Consider the following 20,055-nt stretch of genomic DNA (forward strand, 5'->3'; position numbering starts at 1 on the left):
TTCTAGGAGTGACGGGTATTGCGACAGAGTCAGACTACTTTTAAAGTTATAGATTGCTATAAGAATGAAAATAGGATTTCTCACGTATTGTTTGGATAAATATTAGATATTAAATAAGAAGCTTCTTCCTTCGTATATAAAAGCTGAATTTCGAAGGAGTTTTCAGCTAGTGATTTGAGTGTATATAAACATGGTGCTCCACTCAAATTGACGGATTTTCATCATCAATAACCTTTTCCTGTTTTTCGCAAGAACAAAATTGAAGCACTAGATTACGTCTAAAACGAACCACTTTTCTTATTTTTTTTTCCAATGACCAATATTACACGACGTTATTAGGTATATAGTTATTGGGACGCTAGTCAAATAAAACTGGCAAATTATACTTAATTACACGACCTCTAAAATCAATGTTAGTTGGTTCTTCTTAAATGCTGCATATTATTCTTGGCGACAGCAAATATATATTAGCGGAAGCAATTTGATTTTATAATAGTTATTTTATTGTTTGTGAATTGTAGTAAATATACCATACTATAGAATAGTTGGGAAATTATTATTAAAGTGACAATATGGCAATGAAAACAAAATTATGTCTGAAAGCATTCTAATAAAATAATTTCATTGAAGCTACAGAAAGCAGTTATAAAATAATCTTGAAACAGTTTTATAAAGAGCATAAAAACCTCAAAGAAAAGTGCTATAAAACTGCTACAAAACAATTTACTTTTATAGGAAAATATGTTTTATAAGTTAATTGTAAAAACTCTTCTGTGATAATTTCGTGACTATTTTATAACGGATTTTTAATTTTATTTTATAAACGTTTCTATGAAAAATTTATAAAACACTTTTACTGCTTACAACTGTATTACGTTTACGACTCCTCTAATATAATGAATCACCATTTTGGAAGTAATTATGAAATACCAACAAAATAAAACTATTGCAGCTGGTTGGGATATGACACTAGCCAAAGAGAACAAAAATGAACATTTCTTCAACTGCACCTGCTTATTTTCGTTCACATAAGGTGTGATTGTTTGGTTTTTCTTCAAAGACCGAAAGCAATTTTAATTAAAAAATGTTTTTATAGTTTCAAGTATCGTGATGATGTTCCTGATAGTATATAAGACACTGTTAATCTGTAGATATTTATAATCTTGTATTTCATGTTGAGTTTTTATAATCTATTTGCATTTTTAAATTGTAGGTTTCCTTTTCTTCGAACTTCCTACTACCAACAATTCCGATACTTATAAATGTCGAAAGAAAAATAAAGATTTCGAATTGAATTGAAATGAACTTTTTAAGTTTCAAACATTGAAATTTCAAAAAACTCTGTTATATCGATATCTTACTGGATCTTTTCTAAGGAAAAACAATGTGGATGTTCCAGACTGTGCTATGAGGCCGTCATTTTAAAATTCCTGAAAAAACTCACCCTCATCGCCACAGGAGTAATCTTACTCACCCATAATGCACTGCTGAACTTTTTACTCACACAGACAAAAACCACAAACACAACACCACGGAACTGCAGTCCAAATTACTCTAAACCACATCTGAGGTAATTTTTAACTCGGTTACATTTTTTACTACTGCGTCAAAAATTGATTGACTGCGATTACGGAATGTCAAGATAGCTCGACCATTTCCTAGCTACTCGTCAACAATCAGCAGCAAACAACCATTATGATAGTGTTGTTTTGCATTCTGTACGTGAAGTTATCCTGGTGAGTTGATTGCCATATATTTTTTCAATTAATTAGGGGTAATTATCGTCGATTCGTTGAATTTAAGTTACGTGATCATTTGATGTTATGTCTCGGTTTGGGAAGACAGTAATATTTATATCTCAGTTCTCAATATTGATGTCAATTCAAGCTGATCAATCCTCACCGTGTTAACGCGAAACGATTATCTGAAATTAATTCACACAACAGATTCGGCAAACTTTATGAGAATTGTTAATATCCACAATGCCATGAATAACGCTAAATGACGATATAACTTTATCATTTTGTCATTAGAAATTATTTTTGTGAAACGATTTGGGCTTTTAACTTGGTGTAATGGAAAGTGGAACTAATCAAAATAACACAAATGAAAAAAGGAATATAAACGAAGGCATTATAAAAATTCAGACAGGATTGAAGTCTTTTGATTTGCCCTTTTCCTCCAAGTTTCCGAAACACACTGCATGATATTATTATGTTTGACATCCACCCCAAGAACTTCGTCTCCTGTAGTTATTCGAAAGGGCTCTTTATAGAATGCATTTTTAGATTTTCATGGCCGAAGTCACAAAATACGTTCTCGAAGTTCTCGAAGTCTTAGTGACGACTGACATACAAGCTACGTGTTCACTCGTATTTATAATTCAGCGGGTGTTAGGTGGGGCTGATCATGGCGATGGTGGCGGGGGAGATTGCGGAACGTCCATGCAAATATTCAAATACATATAAAATTAAATATAAAACGGCCCACGAAGCATCAGATGCCTGTATACGATGAAAAACGTATGCCTAAAAATAAAATCTGAAATATAAAATATACTTAACATCGAAAATGTTAAATATACTATGTACATTCATCATCTGGGATGAACAGTCCTGGGCCTTAGAGAGAAAGTGCATTTTTTTGTTTAAAATTGGCTTCATTTCTCAACGTAGTCCCCATCAAGAGTCACACAATCATTCCAGCGCCGCTATACTTGTAGAACGATTTATCTTTCATTTCAAAATAGGCCTCAGTTTTAACAATAGCCTCTTCATTCGAGCGAAATATTTTACTGATGAGCATTTTTTTGAGGCCTATGAACAGCTCTAGTCGTTGGGAGCCAAATCTGGCGAATATGGTATTTGCGGTAGCAATTTGAAGCCCATTTCATGCAATTTTGCCATCGTATTCATTAATTTGTGATACTATACATTGACTTGATGAAGCCGCACTTTCTTTTTTTGAAGTGGGGTCGTTTTTCTGCAATTTCGGCCTTCACATGCTTCAATAACGCTAAATAATATTCACTGTTGATGTTATTACCCTTCTCAAGATAGTCGATGAATATTACACCACGTACATCCCAAAACACCGAGACCATAACCTTACCAGCAGTTTGTTGTGATTTCGGGCGCTCTGGGCGAGTTTCACCACGGCCCAACACTGCTCATAATCATCACATCGCGTCTTGCGTTCATAAGGATTGTTTATGATTATTTTACGCTCAGCTGAGAGAGGAATTTCACCCGTTTTCCACCGGGTGCTTTGTTATTTTTGAGTTCCTCAATTATTATATTCGCAACTTGAATTGGAATGGTGGATTCAGAAAACACACACTTTGGATTCATATTTTCCACAAAATTATGTGTTTTTTTATTGTTGTTTCCCATATCTATATACGTATAGTTGAATATGTTTGATATTCTTTTTATATCATGGGTTATATTTCCGTCTTCAGTATTATCAACTCAATATCGCCTTTGTTTGAGGGTGATTGACAATGTTTCATGATGAATTTCACTAGTTCGGACTGGTTCCCAGTCATACCCGAAGACGATTGTAAATACTAACAATCGAAACGTCGTGAACCAGCGTGGCTTGGAATCTCTTAACTTTAATATTTGGATTTTCATTTTTATTTCTTTTTATTTTTTGTTTCAATCGTTCAATTTTTACTTGTATTTTATTTCACTATTCTTTCATTTCAGTTTATTTTTGCTTAACTTAATTGTTATTTTCAGCTATTCATTTTCAATTCTCCTTTTTTAGTTGTTTCAGGGATTTCAAATCATTTTATATATTAGACAATGGAAGTCCGAACTAGTGAAATTCTTAATATCACCTCTTTCATTTTCATTCTCATTAATTTTTATTCTGACTGATCCGCACTTTTGCTGGGTGATTCTGATTGGACCGTATTGTTACTAGGTTGTATTTTAGGTAATTTCTGGCCTTCTTGAGTACCTACCACGTTCTGTTGAACCGTACGTCTTCTTTTTTCTTGAAAACACTTTTCCCCCTTGACGCACGTTTCGCTAACCGAGTTTGTATCATCAGAAGACGACTAAGATAATGCATATGCACCACTATCAACTTTTTTTTATGAAAATAGGGTCTTGTCATACCTTTGTCAATGGGTATTTCAATTTTCTATCCAACGCTTTTTAATTTTTGGAAATCGATTCAGCCTATATTATATTCGTACATACGATTAATATTATAATTACAAGAGATCATATATTCAAAACTCAGTCCACAACAACAACAACGATAAATGTTCAAAATGTTCCTCTCCTGAAAAAAATGAAGTCATTATGATTTTTTTTGGGGTAATTTCGTTATACAAGTTCTAAAATGGACTGCTATTGTATATTGTGAACTTAGACCACATATCACCTCTAAAATACCTAGCGACGTCTTATCAGGTGATCTACTGGTCTATTTTAAGACACCGTGTCTGTCCGTCTACCGGTTTGGATAGGTTAGGTCAGGTTAGGTTAGGTCCAAAGTGAGTGGGTCTATTCGACCTTCCCCCACAACCTGCAAGGGTTTATTATGGTTCACACCTATTTACACTCGACCAAATGAACCCAGCTTTTTAACGAAGCCGATTAGTTTGTATGGTGAATGGTCAGATGGTAAGAGTACGGCTCTGCTCTTTCACCATTTTCTAAACAGAGGCGACACACACTGCCTACCGACAGTCCGAGTCTCTGCATATGATGATTCAAATGACAGTGACCTGTAAGAAGGCCTACTGTAGTCCAACAATTGTTTGGTATCAAGTTCCGAAGGTTGAATAAACGCCTTGGAATGGGCCAATCCTGGAAGATTGTGCCAGAAGTCCATAAATCTTCTTGCCATCCAGGTGTTCAATGTTTGTTTGGCAAAGCCTAAAGCGATACCAATGACAGGTTCTGGTCCGATGAAGCTTCTTGCAACACCCTCCTTTGCAAGGGAGTCAGCAGCCTCATTGCCAAGCCAGTATGGCCAGGAATCTAGACCAGAGATAATCTGTTAAGACTTCCAATCGAGGAGAGTCGTTTTTAGCAATTCGCTACTCGATAGGAGCCAAGAGCTTCCAACGCCGCTTGACTTTCCAAGAATATTTTTATTGACTTGAAACAATTCAATAGCGTAAAGTTCCACTTGAAATACAGTCGCATAAGTTCCTAGGCAGGTTGATATCTCTGTCCTGGGTCTGCGACTGAAAACACCTGCACCAGAACCTGAAGGTGTTTTTGATTCATCTGTGAACCAACAATTGGTTGGTTCACATTAAATTGATATGTGCAATTAGCAATGTGCACAAGTCAATATGCAGTCCATCTAGCCTCTCTCTCCGGAAAAATGTGGTGAGGAGGTAGATCTAGAAGGGTATTCGGTTTGACTAATTATCATCGTCGTAATAAAGAAATATCTTATCGTAACATCAGTTTGAAACTCATATGGATTTGTTGATTATTCAAAACGGTAGGTAGGAAGACGTGGTGTCTTAGAGGAGCCCACTAGATCACCTGATATGTCGCCTCTAGATGTTTTTGAGGAGATATGACATCTGAATAGTACGATAAATGATCTCAGTTTATTTTAGAACTCATGGATCGTAAAAGAGGTGTTTGCAACGAAATTTGTTGGCGAAGGTTTCACAGTGTTTCGTTATATTTTGAGTATGATAAAACTCAGGGTCGTGGATACCAAGAAGAATAATAAATTAATTCAATAACATTTGCCCTGAAAACCTAGTTATTATTTTTATCGCACTTGATTGCTTTTCAGTTCGGACTTCGTGAGTTATGGGTTTCCATCTGGTTTCGTTTGATAAACATTTAACGTTCGTGTACTACGTAACTATGCGAGCTCAAATTAATAGTTTCCAAATATAATTCGACTCAAGTGTTGATTCATTTTATGAATGACTAAGTCTAAAAATAAATTAAAACCGTCGGCAAAATACCAATTCAAATTGATTGAAACTGAACATTTTGCGATCAACATCTCCCACAGTTTCAGGAATCTTCTTTTTACTGTATTAGGTGTATCCATGCTAGTGCTCGTATACTGGGTGTCGAAAATTTAATTGCACACTATTGCTATCTCGGTAGGGTTGCTCCAAGTAAACGATATTATGTCGTATGAAAAATAAAAATATTGCATATTGCAACTTTCGTGAAGGTCAATTAAAAACCTTCATACACTTCGTTTCATATTTTGTATACTATAGATACAGAGCAGAAAAGTAGAAATAAATCAACGATTTAACTTTCTCGAGAACAGCTCATGATATTCTGTGGGAAACTTTCAGAGGAAGGAAGAAAAAATCTCTTTACGTGACATGAATAGATTTAACTCTTTCGTGACATAAGGTGGTAATTTTATGAATTGAATGCTTTATTTTGCAATGTTATCCAGATTGATCTTAAAGAAGCAATAAGACAAGTGTCTTATTCCGAAACATCGATGTCCGCCAATGAGGATGACAGTGAAAGTGACATGTTTCCCTATTGTGTAGCAATTCTGTAAATGATATCTGATTCAATTCTATAACGAATGTCTGGAGTACAAACTGAATAGGAAAAAGTGTTTTTTGTGTAATTCAATGTTCATATAAAGGTAGTTGTTTCCAAGGTTTTTTTTGTTTTGGTGTAATTCAATGTTTATATGAAAGTAATTGTTTCTAGAGGACTTTCTATTCCAGTTTGTGTCTGAAAGTTATTTCTTTTGTAAAGAGTTTATTTTGAAATATTAATTGCTTTCTTTCTTCGAAAAATTCCTGCATTTATTTTTTGTATAAAGATGGACAAGTAGAAAGCCAAAATCTTTCTTCCCCAAGAATTGATCTCTTGTGAAAATATACTTCTTTCAATTTGAACCTTTTGAAATTTTTGGACGTTAAAATAAAAATGATTCCATTTTTTAGTTGAACTTTTTAGAACGTCAACCTTTCATGTATGGTATGCAACCAGCATTACAACAAAGCATACTTGCCGCGTAATGAACACATACAGCGTTGCCACATTGTTAACTTTATTCTCCCTTGACAGAAATTTTGAATTGAGTTACAAAATGGCAATATCTGTAATATTAACATCTCCGAATATCATCCTTGATGGCATTTTGAGCCAACTTGAGTTTTTCGGATCTCAACTTTGTTTCTCTCAACGCTATATATCTGTGATTTCCACTTCAATATGGGAATATATTCATTTCGTTTTCTCTATTTCCTTTTTTTTTCCTCTGTAGTTCCCACCGTTCCCTTCAATCACTTTCGCATATTTCTTCTCAATAACTATTGTAGAATAACTAGAATTAACGTAAAACCGATAATTCGAAAGATATTTGGAAAATACATTTTGGAACTTTTGAAGGTTTAAATAAAAATAACGTTGGCTTTTCGGTATAAAGTTACTGTGCTAAATTAGAACTGTCAGCTTTATTCTACCTTTCATGCCTGGTATGCAACCAACATTACAGTGAAGTGTACCCGCGTATTGTTCACATAATGCGTTGCCAAATTGTTAACTTTATCTTCCCTTGTCAGAAATTTTGATTTGAGTTATGGTAATGTCTGTAATATTGGCATCTCTGAATATCAACCTCAATGGCATTTTGAGCCAACTTGAGTCTTATGGATTTCAACTTTTGTCTTAAGGATTTCAACTTTTATTCTTTATAGGTATATAGGTATATAGGTATAGGGAAATATTATATGAATTTGTTGACAAAGTGATAATGAATCATAATATGATATTATATACGGGGTGTTCCATTTGAGAAATCAAAGAAGCCGCTACTTTATAGTAGAAACGCCGCTCCGTCTGAAATATTTTAGGCGTGTAGGTCATAGTGATTTATGCATACTGTGAAATTTTCAGGTTGATCCGTTGAATAGTTTGTCAGAAACGGCTAATTAACGCTCATCATGAAAAACCCTGTATTGTTTGATAGAGTTGTAAATAAAACTACGAAAAAAGCAGGCTGTCGAGTGTTTTGGAATAATAAAAGTGTGACGGTTTCGTGTCCTCGAATTATTCTGTGATTTGAAAGTTTTATATCTTTCATAAATATAATTTGGCTTTTTGTAAATGAGGAATTTATGTGTATTGACGAGTAGGTGGAACTGCCAGGCTTTAGCAATCGGTAACCAACCTGACTCCTCGAACTTGGGGGATATATGGTCGAATTTTCTCACACCATAAGAAAGACGAATGCAATTGTTTTGTATTCTTTGTAAGCGATTTACATCAGTTTGTATCAAAGCAGGCCCGTAGATTATATCGAAATATGCTAATCTAGACAATATGAGGGTTTCACAAACTTCAATTTGGAAGTCATAATATCTTTACTTTGATAGAGTTGACGTAAGATACTGTATGAGCTACGACAAAGTGAATTTATATGTTTGTGAAATCTCAGATCAGCATCTAGCCATACACCCAAGTTCTTGCTTTCTGTAATTGTTTGTAGCAAGTCTTATCCAAGTTGGATTTCAATTCTTCCTTTTTGTGTTTCGGGCCAAAAAGTATCAGCTGAAATTTTTTAGAATTCAATTTCACGTTATGGGCTATAGATAGATCCAGTAACTTTTGTAGAAAGCTGTTAATTTTTTCCATTGCCCCCTGCCAGTTACTTGGAGGAAATCTATAAAATAACTGAGTGTCATCTGCATAATGATGAACTGTGCAATGATCAATTATTTTATGGAAGTCAGATATATATATAGAGAGAACAGAATTGGGCCAAGGAGAGAGCCCTGAAGTACTCCATAATCAACAGGTAAAGCACTAGAACACTTTCCATCCAGACATACCGACTGAGTCCGATTTCTGAGGTAACTTTTCAATAAATCTACAGTCCCTTCACTAAATCCGACACATAACATTTTCCTACACATAATATTGTGGTCTAATGTATCGAATGCCTTACTGTAGTCCAAGAGTACCATAGCAATTACTTCATTATTATCAGTTGCTTTGAATAAATCTTGGGTGATGTTGACAAGAGCGGTGGTGGTGCTATAGAATGTACGAAATCCAGATTGAACATTTGTTATTGAATTATTATTGTATACAAAAGAATTTGATCTTTCAGAATCCACTCGAATACCTTAGATAGGATAGGCAGTTTGCTAATTGGCCTCAAATGAGGTTATTCAGTTGGATTTTCACCGTGTTAGGAATCACACGTCAAAAGGTAAGACCTCGTTAGTCCTTAGCTCGACAAGTTTCTAAACTTCTGAGAGTTGTCGTTCGTATGGGGGCGACAGATGATTAACGGAAAAACAGAAACAGATTTTTTTAAACAGATTACAATTGCATGTTTTCATGCAGAAGGAAAATGATTTGTTTCTATAAAGGAATTGAATGGAGTGGTGTCCTATTTACAGCCAACATATTATTTCAATCGAGAAAGTCCAGAAAAAGTTCTTAAAGTTTCTATGTTCAAAACAGAAGGAACACATCCACCAAGAGGTACAGATTACTTCGAGCTTTTGCCGAGACTTATGCTCAAGTTTGATTTGATATCATCGGAAAAACGTCGGAAACGGACTTCTGTAATGTTTTTGTATAAACTTTTGAACGCCAAAATTGACTGCTGAGTATTATTGTCTCTATAAATATCTTCGTCCACGACTAACAACTAGTCGAGCCTGTATTTTTTGTGCAACAGATCTTATACCAACTTTTTATTTGAAACTTCGATATATTTTATGTGCACCAATTTTATTGAAATACGCGACTATTTCTTCAGTTTCTTTCATCGATTTTTGTAGCTACTGTAATAACGAATTTAGCAATGTATTACAAAAAATAAAATAAACTAATCAATTTATTAGTTTTTTAATATGGATTTTCAAGTATCGGCCAGTTCTATTGAATTAATGTATTACAAGTCCTTATATAAAAAAATTAAGTTGATGGTGAAATCTAATGAAAAAAATGTCGCACTGCGACTTGTTACAATCAGATTATAACAAATATATCACAGTATTGAAAGTTCCTCTGCCTTTTTTATATCATTCGAAATGGAGGCCGGGTGGACAAAAATCGAAATTTGACAATTCTAGTGTTTTACGATTATTTCAAAAACAACTACTGATATTGTCGATCTGAAAACAGATTCTAGTTCCCCAAAATAGAAAACTTTTGTCCAATTTAACTTTGTAGGTCTTGCTGTTTCCGACATAGCAATAGTGGATCAGCTAAAAAAACTGCCTGTATATTACACAGTGTGTTAATTTTCACTTGGGCACTGTAGAAAATATATAACTGTTTCGTCTTCAAAAAGGTTTATACCTTTACTATTTTGAATTAAATTAAACTTTTTATCCCCTTCTTCTAGTCGATATATACAAACTGGCAACCCGGCAAAAATTATCATATTACTTCATTTGAATGCCTGTAAATGTAAATACATGACTGACGCTTATTGACTATTGAGATAAACGTTTGTCGTCTCATTTTGTAAATACTTTCATCTGCATATCTGAGGATAAACTTCAGTTAGGAAATACCGAGGGAAATACATATTATGGATATTGTAATAGGTTTATCAGGCCCCCTTATCTGAGTATAAGAAACAAATGGACACAATTACAAGTCTTCAAATGCATTATTGCTGATAATAGTTTATGATAAGGAGGAATACTTCGGCTAAGCAGTCTATTTAAAAAGAAGTTAACCGAAGTACTTGTAAACAGTTTTGCTCATTCGGCAAATTTCATGATGAAATATTGTTTATTGTTCGTTAATAGACTCTATTTTTAATGGACTTCAAGGAGAATTTTCCCAATTCGTTAGGATCTTCGTGAATAAAAATCGAGTACTCAAAGATGCAAAATATATTTTTATACAACTAGTTGATTTATTTATTTTTTGTAAGAATATATATTTTCGAAACAATCATTAAGTCAGTAAAAATTGACTGTTGTAATTCTTTTTTTTCAGAATTTATTGAAAAAAATAATATACTTAGTGGGAAATCTATATCTCTACTAATATTATGAATGTGAAAGCTAAACGCCTAAACGACTGAATGGATTTACATAAATACAGCTTATACATCAGAATAAGGCTACAATTTACTAGTCAAAGTTCTGGAAAACTTTATAATAAAAAAGTGGTATCGCTAACTTGATATCAAGTTAGCGAGACAACATGTATTTTTTAAAAAAAGGAGTGAAAAAATATTTTTCTTCGCAACTAATTAGCGAATAAATATACTAAACCAATGGTCTAGTCAAAGTTCTGGAAAACTTTATAATAAAAAAGTGGTATCGCTAACTTGATATCAAGTTAGCGATACCACGCGACGGAAAACGGTGCGCGGGGGTAGATGATCGGTCTAAGCAATGAAGCACCATCGCCGAGAACGCGACCTGAACGCGGTGAGGCAGACGTCGTTAACGGTTGTGTTAGTTTTGCGGATTTCTAACATAATTCGATTCTCGAAGCTATTCATTTTTTAGTATAGTTGGCATACTTTTTTCAGTTACTGTATTTTAAAAGTGAAAATATAAATTACTAGCTGTTGCTCGCTCTTATATCACCAAACAGCCGAAAAAACTGAACCTAGAATCTTGAAATGTGCAGGTAGGTTCTTTGTATAGCGTAAATAAGCATCAAGAAAAGGAATCAGCAATTTCCACCCCCAGGGGAAAAAAAGAGGGGCTCAAAGATTGTATTGAATTTCGTTTTGGAAAAGGAGACCTAAAGTTTTCGGTTGATGAAAAAATATTGTAATTATTTGTTCAAAATGGTTTGTCACGAAACTTGATGTGACAAACCCAATTCTACCCGGGCGAAGCCGCGGGCAACAACTAGTCAGAAATAAAACACCCTAAGTACAGGGAAAAATGATTTTCCACCCTTCAAAATCCCCCTTTAATCCTGCTTTTTTTGTTTGAGTCCATTCTGTTCACGAAAACATATATAGAGACCGTCTTTTAAAAAATAATACCGCAATTCATTTAAATTTATGATTATCGTGTACTTCAGTTGAGTTGGAGTCAAATTTTTTTTGGGAAAGAAAGGTTTTGCCTTTCTGCTTCTCCATCTTAATACAAAAAATGGGGAAATCTTCCAAAAAAAAGGACGAATGCAAACAGTTTGGACTCCAAACATTCGTTATGGAATTGAATCAGATATCATTCACATAATTGCTACACAATAAACTCTGTCCATCCAACAAACAAAGTAACCCAAACAATGATAGACGCGTGATCAAAACATGATCACCGCGCACATTTGTTTCTACTGGGTAAAATAAACGAGCCTCCTTACGCTGGCCAATCAGATTTGATTGCAATCGGCTGGCATTCAAATATATCGCTGCAGAGTCGGAGTGGTGGGTTACGTTTTAACGCCTGTGGTGTGTACATATACGGAATTTAAAAGTTTAAAATTTTTAAAATATCAAGTACTGATACGGCTGTAGAAACTGCTAATTTGTGTCCCTACACTCCACCTAAAAAAAAAATCCTATACCCAGCCGCATATCATTAAAAAAAATTCAATAATTCCTTATATTTCCTTAGTGCAACTCTGTACAAGCAACCTTGTCTAGGAGATCACGTGCACTAAGCATGATAATGTTTTGAAGTAAATCAATGGAAATATGCAACCCGCAAAACATCGTGACGTTGCATCTGACGTTAAGTGTATGAGTGACGTGAATGCTATGACGTGAATTTCTTCATCTTTTTCAGTCGTTGAAGTCAATGTTCTCTCTTCAATGGCCAATCCATATTTCTTATTACGTCACTATTATAGATATATTAGTGGTATGTATTGGGTCTTCAATTAGGCGATTCCTATTGAGTGAAATCATCGAATTTTTTTATCCTTCGAAAGACCTATTGATGCCATTATGTGTGGAATATAACATCGTTCAAATGTATGCTACGGCTTCTCTGTAGAGCGCACCCGAAACGTCCAATTTTCCGCTTAAATCAGGCTGAATTTGACCGATGGCATAGGTTATGTTGGCTTAGAGGACCGTTGTGGTTTTTGGCTCATTCGCATACAACCGCGACTTAGAAAAACCCCACAAGAAAAAGTCTAACGGGATCAAATCGCACGATCTTGGTGGCCGGTTTACATCACCTCCATGTGAGATGACCATGCCCTCAAATCACTCATGCAGAATATCCAATGTGACATGAGCTGTGTGACACATTGTCGAAACCACATTTCGTCGGTATTCAAATCATTAAATTCAGGCCAAAAGAAGTTTGTATTCATCGACCTATGGTGCTCGCCGTTGACAGTGATGGTCTGGCCAACGTCGTTCTCAAAGAAATATAGACCTATGACCCTCCTCCTCCTCTACTCCACCTCCAACGGCAAGGGCACTTCCTGCGGCGTGCGCCAAGAGCTCAGCCTTGAATAAATGCAAGGAACCAGTTGCCCCTGCAGGAAAGCTCCCTTACTTGTACACCTCTACGGAGGGAACCCCAGGAAGGTTGAAGAAGCGACACTAATTTCGCTGCATCTTCCAAAACCTTCGTGGAGGCCACCGTGAGACACCTCAAGGTTGCCAAAGAGAGTGTGTGTTCAGCGAGTCTTGGCCTACACCTGCCAATACGTGTCCACCTTCCTGGAAAAGACAGGATGGACGAAGACCTAGGAGGGCAACTTCTCGGGAGGATGTACAATGGGTCACATATGGCCCAATTGCTGTGGGTCTACACCCACCCTCCCTATTCTACAGATACAGACCGATGACACCGCCAGCCCAAAATCCAGTAACAGAATCCAATGAATTTTTTGGATGCATTGGACGCTCTTGGATCTCATGTGGATTAGTCTCGTCCCAAATTAGACAATTTTGTTTGATCACGTACCTATTCATCCAGAAATGGGTCTCATCGCTAAAGATAATTTTTCGATGAAAATTAGGATCAAATGTCAACTTCCCCAGAGACCATTTAGCGAACACAAATTGTTGTCTATGGTCGTTTACCTTCAGTTCCTGGGTCAGTTGAATTTTGTACGGGTACAGGCCCAAGCCACGACGCAAAATTTGCCAAGTTGCGATCTGCAAAATGCTGAGGTCTTATGAGCGACACGAAAACAGCTGCCTCGGATTCTCCTGCGCATTCTCACAGACAGTGGCTATATTTTCGACAGATATTGCATTTCGTTTTCGATGTACGGGTGTTAATGAATCGTTTACTGAACCAGTTGCCAGAATGTCATCGTCAATTCTTCCAGGTTTGGAGACCAGCTCTCCTACCCTTTTGGCTGATTGTTGGTCTTGAGAGGGACCAATGGGTTCATGACTGATTGATGACGGCATGAAGTCCTTAGACATCAGTGCCGCCCTTCACGGGATACCTCTACCTGGCTGGGGTAGGATGGATGAGAAAGTTATTCATCCGTTAACGGGGGACATGAGGGCCTCATTCGACAGAGTGTCGGGGCCTTCTATATCGGGAGGGGTCGTCTGCAGCATAATCTGTGGCTTCCCTAACTAACGGGTTTTCATGAGTTTCTGTTCTTTCAAAAACTCTCTCATTCCTCGACTGGATGGACTGCCGAATGGAAGGCAGCTGCAAATCTCTGCGGATGGCTTCATTCCGCACGAACCAAGGAGCATTCACAATCATCCTAATTATCTTATTTTGCAACCTTTCCAAAATGAAAATGTTGGACGGAGCCGCTTGTCCCCAGACGCCTGAAGCGTACATGATGACAGGCTTGAACATCGTGTTATAGATCATAATTTTGTTATTCGTGCTCATTTTTGATTTTCTATTGATCAGAGGGTACAGACTGGCTATCCGACCCTCGATCTTAGACTTAACGTATATGATGTGCGGGTTCCACGTGAGCCTACGGTCTATTAGAAGGCCGAGGTACTTTACCCGCGCTTGCCAGTCAATCTCCCTTCCAGGGATTCTCACTTTTCTGGCCGGAGAAGATAGTAATCTTCCCATGGTTATCGCCTGAGTCTTTTCCGGGTTTACTCGGATCTTCCAATCGAGGTACCAGCGCTCGAGGTCGTCCAATGCACGTTGCATGTAGACGACGCCGAGCTCTCGACCCATGGAAGATGAGAGAAGAGCCGTGTCATCGGCGTACAGGGATATCTTCACTCGCTCGGACCTAGGCAGGTCGCTGGTATAGAGTGAATACAGCGTCGGAGAGAGCACGGCACCCTGTGGCACTCCAGCGAGGATCTATCTGCTATCAGACAGAGAGCCCTCTACTCTGACCTGAAAAGTTCTGACTTTCAGGAAAGACCCGATCCACCGAATCAGGCCCCGAGGTAGGTCGAACGCGTTTAGCTTGTGCAGAAGGCCTTCGTGCCATACTCGGTCGAAGGCCTTCGAAATATCTAACAGCACAATATGCACTTTATTGTTAGTGTTGAGCTCGCTGATGGTGTTTTCGACCAACCTTAGAGCCTGTAATTCAGTGGAGTGATCTCTCCTGAAACCGAATTGTTCGTTAGGCAGAACATTTCGGTCCTCAACTTCTTCTTTGAGTCTTTGCAGTACAACTCTTTCAGCCAGCTTAGCCGCCGACGAGAGTAGACTGATCGGGCGATAGTTCTGCGGGAACAGCTGATTCTGACCCTGAAGCATGACGACGATCGCATGCTTCCACCTTCTAGGGAAGTGTCTGAGGGCCAACGAACTGTTAATTAGGTTCAAGAGAAATTCAACGCAATTCACCGGGAGTCTCTTCAACAACTTGTTGGTTATTGAGTCGACCCCCGGAGCCTTATTGGCCTTTGCAGCCTTGATATGACTCTTCAGTTCCTCCATAGAAGCCGGACGGATGTACTGAACCAGTGGACTCAAATTTATTCACCACATTTCGTCCTCTCGGTAGGACGTTTGTGGCGAACGTGGGATGGAAGCGCGTGATACGTTACCCGAACAGAACACCCATTTTGATGAAACAATTTTGATTATTTGCACGTGCTGTTGAATGTTGTATCCGTCCATAGTGATTTGGCAAAAAAGACTCAATAAATGACAACTAATTTGACAGATATAGCTTCAACAAGAGAACCGTTATCAATTGTCAAAAGTAAATATGCATATTATACAGTTTATAATTAATAATTACTCAACATATGAAACTGAAATCTTTATATGTAATATTCACTGTCTGGCTACATGCTAGTTTTAATCTCAAATTGTTTAAATTAAAATTTTCTTACATACATTTTTTTTATATTTCATTGTGCTAGTGTTATTATTACACTCATAGATATGTATATTAGGTTTCCTATTTCAATAAAGATTATTATTATTATAGTTCTCTAGTTGAATCTGAGTATTAATTCATTTAGATGAACCAGAAACTGAAAATAAAAAAACGTTTCATCAAAAGCTGAATTTGTGAACCTACAAGAAAGAGATATTGTTATTCCTGTTGATCGACTGGAAAAGATGGGCATTTCAGAGTTTTCTAGGCCTTCTCAGGGGATAAAAATAAGGTGAGAATAGAAAAAATCATCTTTGTATATTGAATTTGCACATCTATAAGATTGAGATATGATAATCATAATAACTGATTCAACAATAAAATGTTCGATATTACAGCTGGTCGATTCTACACGATGAACATGGGACGTCAGCGTTGGAATAAGGGTGCAAAAACAATCCTCTTCATAAACAATTTTATGATCTCAATGCATAGTAAGATGTGGCTTTCACTTTTCATATTCGATATACTGCTACTATTCTAACAAAGTTTCAAAAATTCGTTACTTATATGGCCACTGCAATCAGCCAAGTTTATAAATTCAACTTGAAATTCAATTGTCGAAATTATACATATTTTTTTATAATTCCATCATATTTTCACCCCCCTGAGAGCCTGAAATACTCGTACATGATGTTTTTTGTTGAATCGATCAACAGGAAGAACATAACTCAATTTTATAAGTGTATATATTAAATTTTAAAGAATATGATTTTTTATATATTTCCATCCCCCACATCGTACAGAAACTTGAACGAGATGTTCATCCTGTTGAATCTATCAGCATAAATAACATAACTCAATGTATAAGGTAATTTAAATTCAACTTTTGATGATACGATTTTTTTTATATTTCACCCCCCTCCCACTCAGACGGCCTGGAAAATTCAGACGTGATATTTACTTTTTTGGTTAAAACTGAAGACACAATTTGACCACACAGAAGCGCTGTGGTGGATGGCGGAGTACGTCGGTTGGCGAAAGATATTCAGAATATATTTAGCATGCTACCTTTAGGATTTGGAAATCTCTATCGATTCATCCTTCCAGAATCGCTAGTTTTACGTGAATTCGAACGAATATTCAATTGTATATTAAAATACACACCTCGCCAAAATTTTTAGACCCCCCCTCGTGAAATGTAAAACGAAATATTCATCATGGCCAGTTTTTTGTACATTTAATCCTTATTTCTTTCACCAGTGCAGAGATTCAAAAATATTCACAATAATAATGTCCATATTTGGTTTAGTTAGTGATAATCGGCGACACAGAGTTTGGAGAGGGCCAGGACGACAAGAAAGACTTTCTTTTGCCAGAGAAGTCGTTCCATACCAAGGAGGATCAGTAATGTTTTGGCGAGGCATAATGCATGGTCGTCGTACACAGCGTATTCCCATTCCAGACACTAGGAGCCCCATCTTACGAGAATAGTTCAAAGTGCACTAGAGATTGAGAATATTCAAAGATTACATCGGCCAGCAAATTGGCCAGACATGAATCCCATTGAGCACGTGCGGAATTTCGTCAAACGAACAATCTCAAACAGAATTAATTCTTCTATCATCCTTCAGGAACTCACATTGGCGGCCCAAGAAGAATGGAACGACATCTCAATGGATATTATTTTTTCCATGCACAGGCGAGTTAACACCTTAGTACAGAACAGGGGAGGACTCGCCGAATATAAATGTATTTTTGATTTCGCTACAAAGTGGTTTTTTTCTAGATTTCTGTTTTCAGTAATCATTTTATTATGCACTACTTATTTTTCGTTTGTATTTTTTTTCTTGTTCTGTCAAAACAGAATTCAATCAATTTTAATTGGTTACGTAACCAAATCAAATGTACTTCGTAATATATTTCTTCACTTATAATAATAGTGTCTCATTTAGACAAACATTAGGGTGTCCAAGAATTATAGCGATGTGTGTATTAGACACTTTAATTTCCACAATAAAGTTGGAATTAAATGAATCAGAAACAGATTTTTGTTTATTTAGACAGGGCCATAAAACTCACTTTATATTCGCACGAGAATAAGTTACACTGTTATGTAATTTGGAACTAAGAAAAATAATAAAGAACTATATTGACATAAAATAATTTTTTATTCAAAAATTAGACATTTTCAATTTAAACAATTGAGTCACAACGACTCCACCAGAGAAGTCAATTGCAACATCTGACCTTTGAAATGGTCACACCATTATTAAGTAGGTTTGTTATCTCAATCAGTGTTACATATTCTTGATGTCCAGTCTATATCTAATAAATTTTCAATGGAGAGAATAAAACTCTTTCAATAATGTATGAACTAAATGAAAAATAAAAATTAATTTATTTTCAACTTCCATAACCAGTGCTAACTGCCGCCTTATTTTTTCACTAAATTAACATCTTTCGCAATGTTATGATGTAGCAATAATTGTGCAAATATAGAAATTTAATCTATCAAAGTAACGGAGACGTTTGGCAACACCGTCAATATCACGCATTAGCAAGTCTTGCGTTATCACCGTCGAACTGTTTTTGAACAGAAGAGGTTATGTCGAACTTTGACGAAAGTTACGGATTAAGTATATATCTCACCTTTCCCTCCACGTGGTTGAACAACCACATTTTTCTCCTTGTTTAACAAGTCTTCGATTTCGAAAGCTTCAGCGGGCGCGGGCTTACTCATTTTGAATAATAATCTCACAAGCTCACTCACACTACACTGGGAGTTTGATTATTTCCACTAAGAAGTAATTGGTTATCTCCACATTTAATTATTCGACGATTCAGAAGTCCACTCCACGTTCTAGTTTATTCGGAACCGCACATTGAACTGTGGGAATTTTGCCTGCTCCCTATACACTCACTGGTCACAAGTCAGAACATCTCTGGATATGCGGGTAGACGATTCACTGAAGCATTCTATTGAAGCCCGCCTGAAACGGAACGGAGAAAACAATAAACAAGCATGTGATACGCAGATATGCAAAATAAAGTTTATTATAGATACAGGAAAGTTCGTGTAGCCAGTGCGTGCTTGCGTTTTACTTTCGTAGGCAGGTATAAAATACATCCGATATGAAACCAGGTAGTTATTCGGTCAGGACACCGGATGCAACGACCTTTTAGGCGACTAACGGTTCTTGTTGTTTTTACCCGATGCACTTTCGAGTTTCAAACTTCATTCTTCGGTCCCTATCCTATGCTCTGGGATGCGAGACGTGATTGCGTTTTGTGTACAGGGCCGGACTGAAACTACCATTAAAATATAACGTCTTGAAATGGTAATTTTCGTATAAGCCCGGCAGGTGACTTATGACAGTATTTAAATGGAACTGGCCGATACTTGATGAAAATCCGTATTAAAACTAATTAATACGACACGTGTTTCGCTATACAATATTTTTCTACGCTTGTGGAAGCTATTGTATAGCGAAACACGTGTCGCGGTTTTTGTGAAACTCTTTTATAGTGAAAAGCATAAAATAAACTGTATTAATTAGTTTATTTTTATTACAGTATGTTTTACAGACGAGGCGACGTAGGAGTCGAGTCCAGAATATAACCGAGTACTGTGTATCTAACGGACTGTATAGTTCAAGTAAACGATATAGTGCCCCCTACCTTTCAGCAGTTCCCCTTTAATAGAATAGTTAGGAAGCTATAGTCTATTTCAAAAGAGTGTAGAGTAATAAAATCTCATTAAGTATTCAAAAGCGCTACAGGGTGATCCGTCAATAAATTCTGTCACTTCCCTAGTCCGCATTGCAAAATTATGTCGTTTCATAAAGAGCAGGTAGGTATCACCCTGTTTTAAGGGATTTGTCCATTGTTA

General features: G+C 36.5%; 1 protein-coding gene and 1 long non-coding RNA gene across 3 annotated transcripts in view; one reads left to right on the top strand and one right to left on the bottom strand.

Annotated features, from left to right (window-relative positions):
* Nucleotides 1-19,367, bottom strand: part of LOC111516107 (sialin) — a 57,133-nt gene extending 37,766 nt beyond the window's left edge. The window contains exon 1 of one of the 2 annotated variants that reach the window (XM_074175821.1): nt 18,816-19,367. In XM_074175821.1, coding sequence (XP_074031922.1) covers nt 18,816-18,906 — 91 coding nt within the window. In that variant the 5' untranslated portion in view covers nt 18,907-19,367. Of the gene's footprint in view, nt 1-1,474; nt 1,627-18,815 lie in introns of those variants that run through there. The other variant, XM_074175823.1, reaches the window with a different exon arrangement.
* LOC141482488 (uncharacterized) lies at nt 1,625-18,817 on the top strand. The gene is made up of 3 exons (XR_012465560.1): nt 1,625-1,736; nt 9,094-9,195; nt 17,476-18,817. It is a non-coding gene; the product is annotated as an uncharacterized lncRNA (long non-coding RNA).
* Nucleotides 19,368-20,055: the final 688 nt, after the last annotated feature.

Source organism: Leptinotarsa decemlineata, unplaced genomic scaffold, assembly GCF_025532065.1.
Source record: "Leptinotarsa decemlineata unplaced genomic scaffold, Ldec_3_MD MMD2_tig00001393_RagTag_RagTag, whole genome shotgun sequence".
In the NCBI taxonomy this organism is placed as follows: Eukaryota; Metazoa; Arthropoda; class Insecta; order Coleoptera; family Chrysomelidae; genus Leptinotarsa; species Leptinotarsa decemlineata.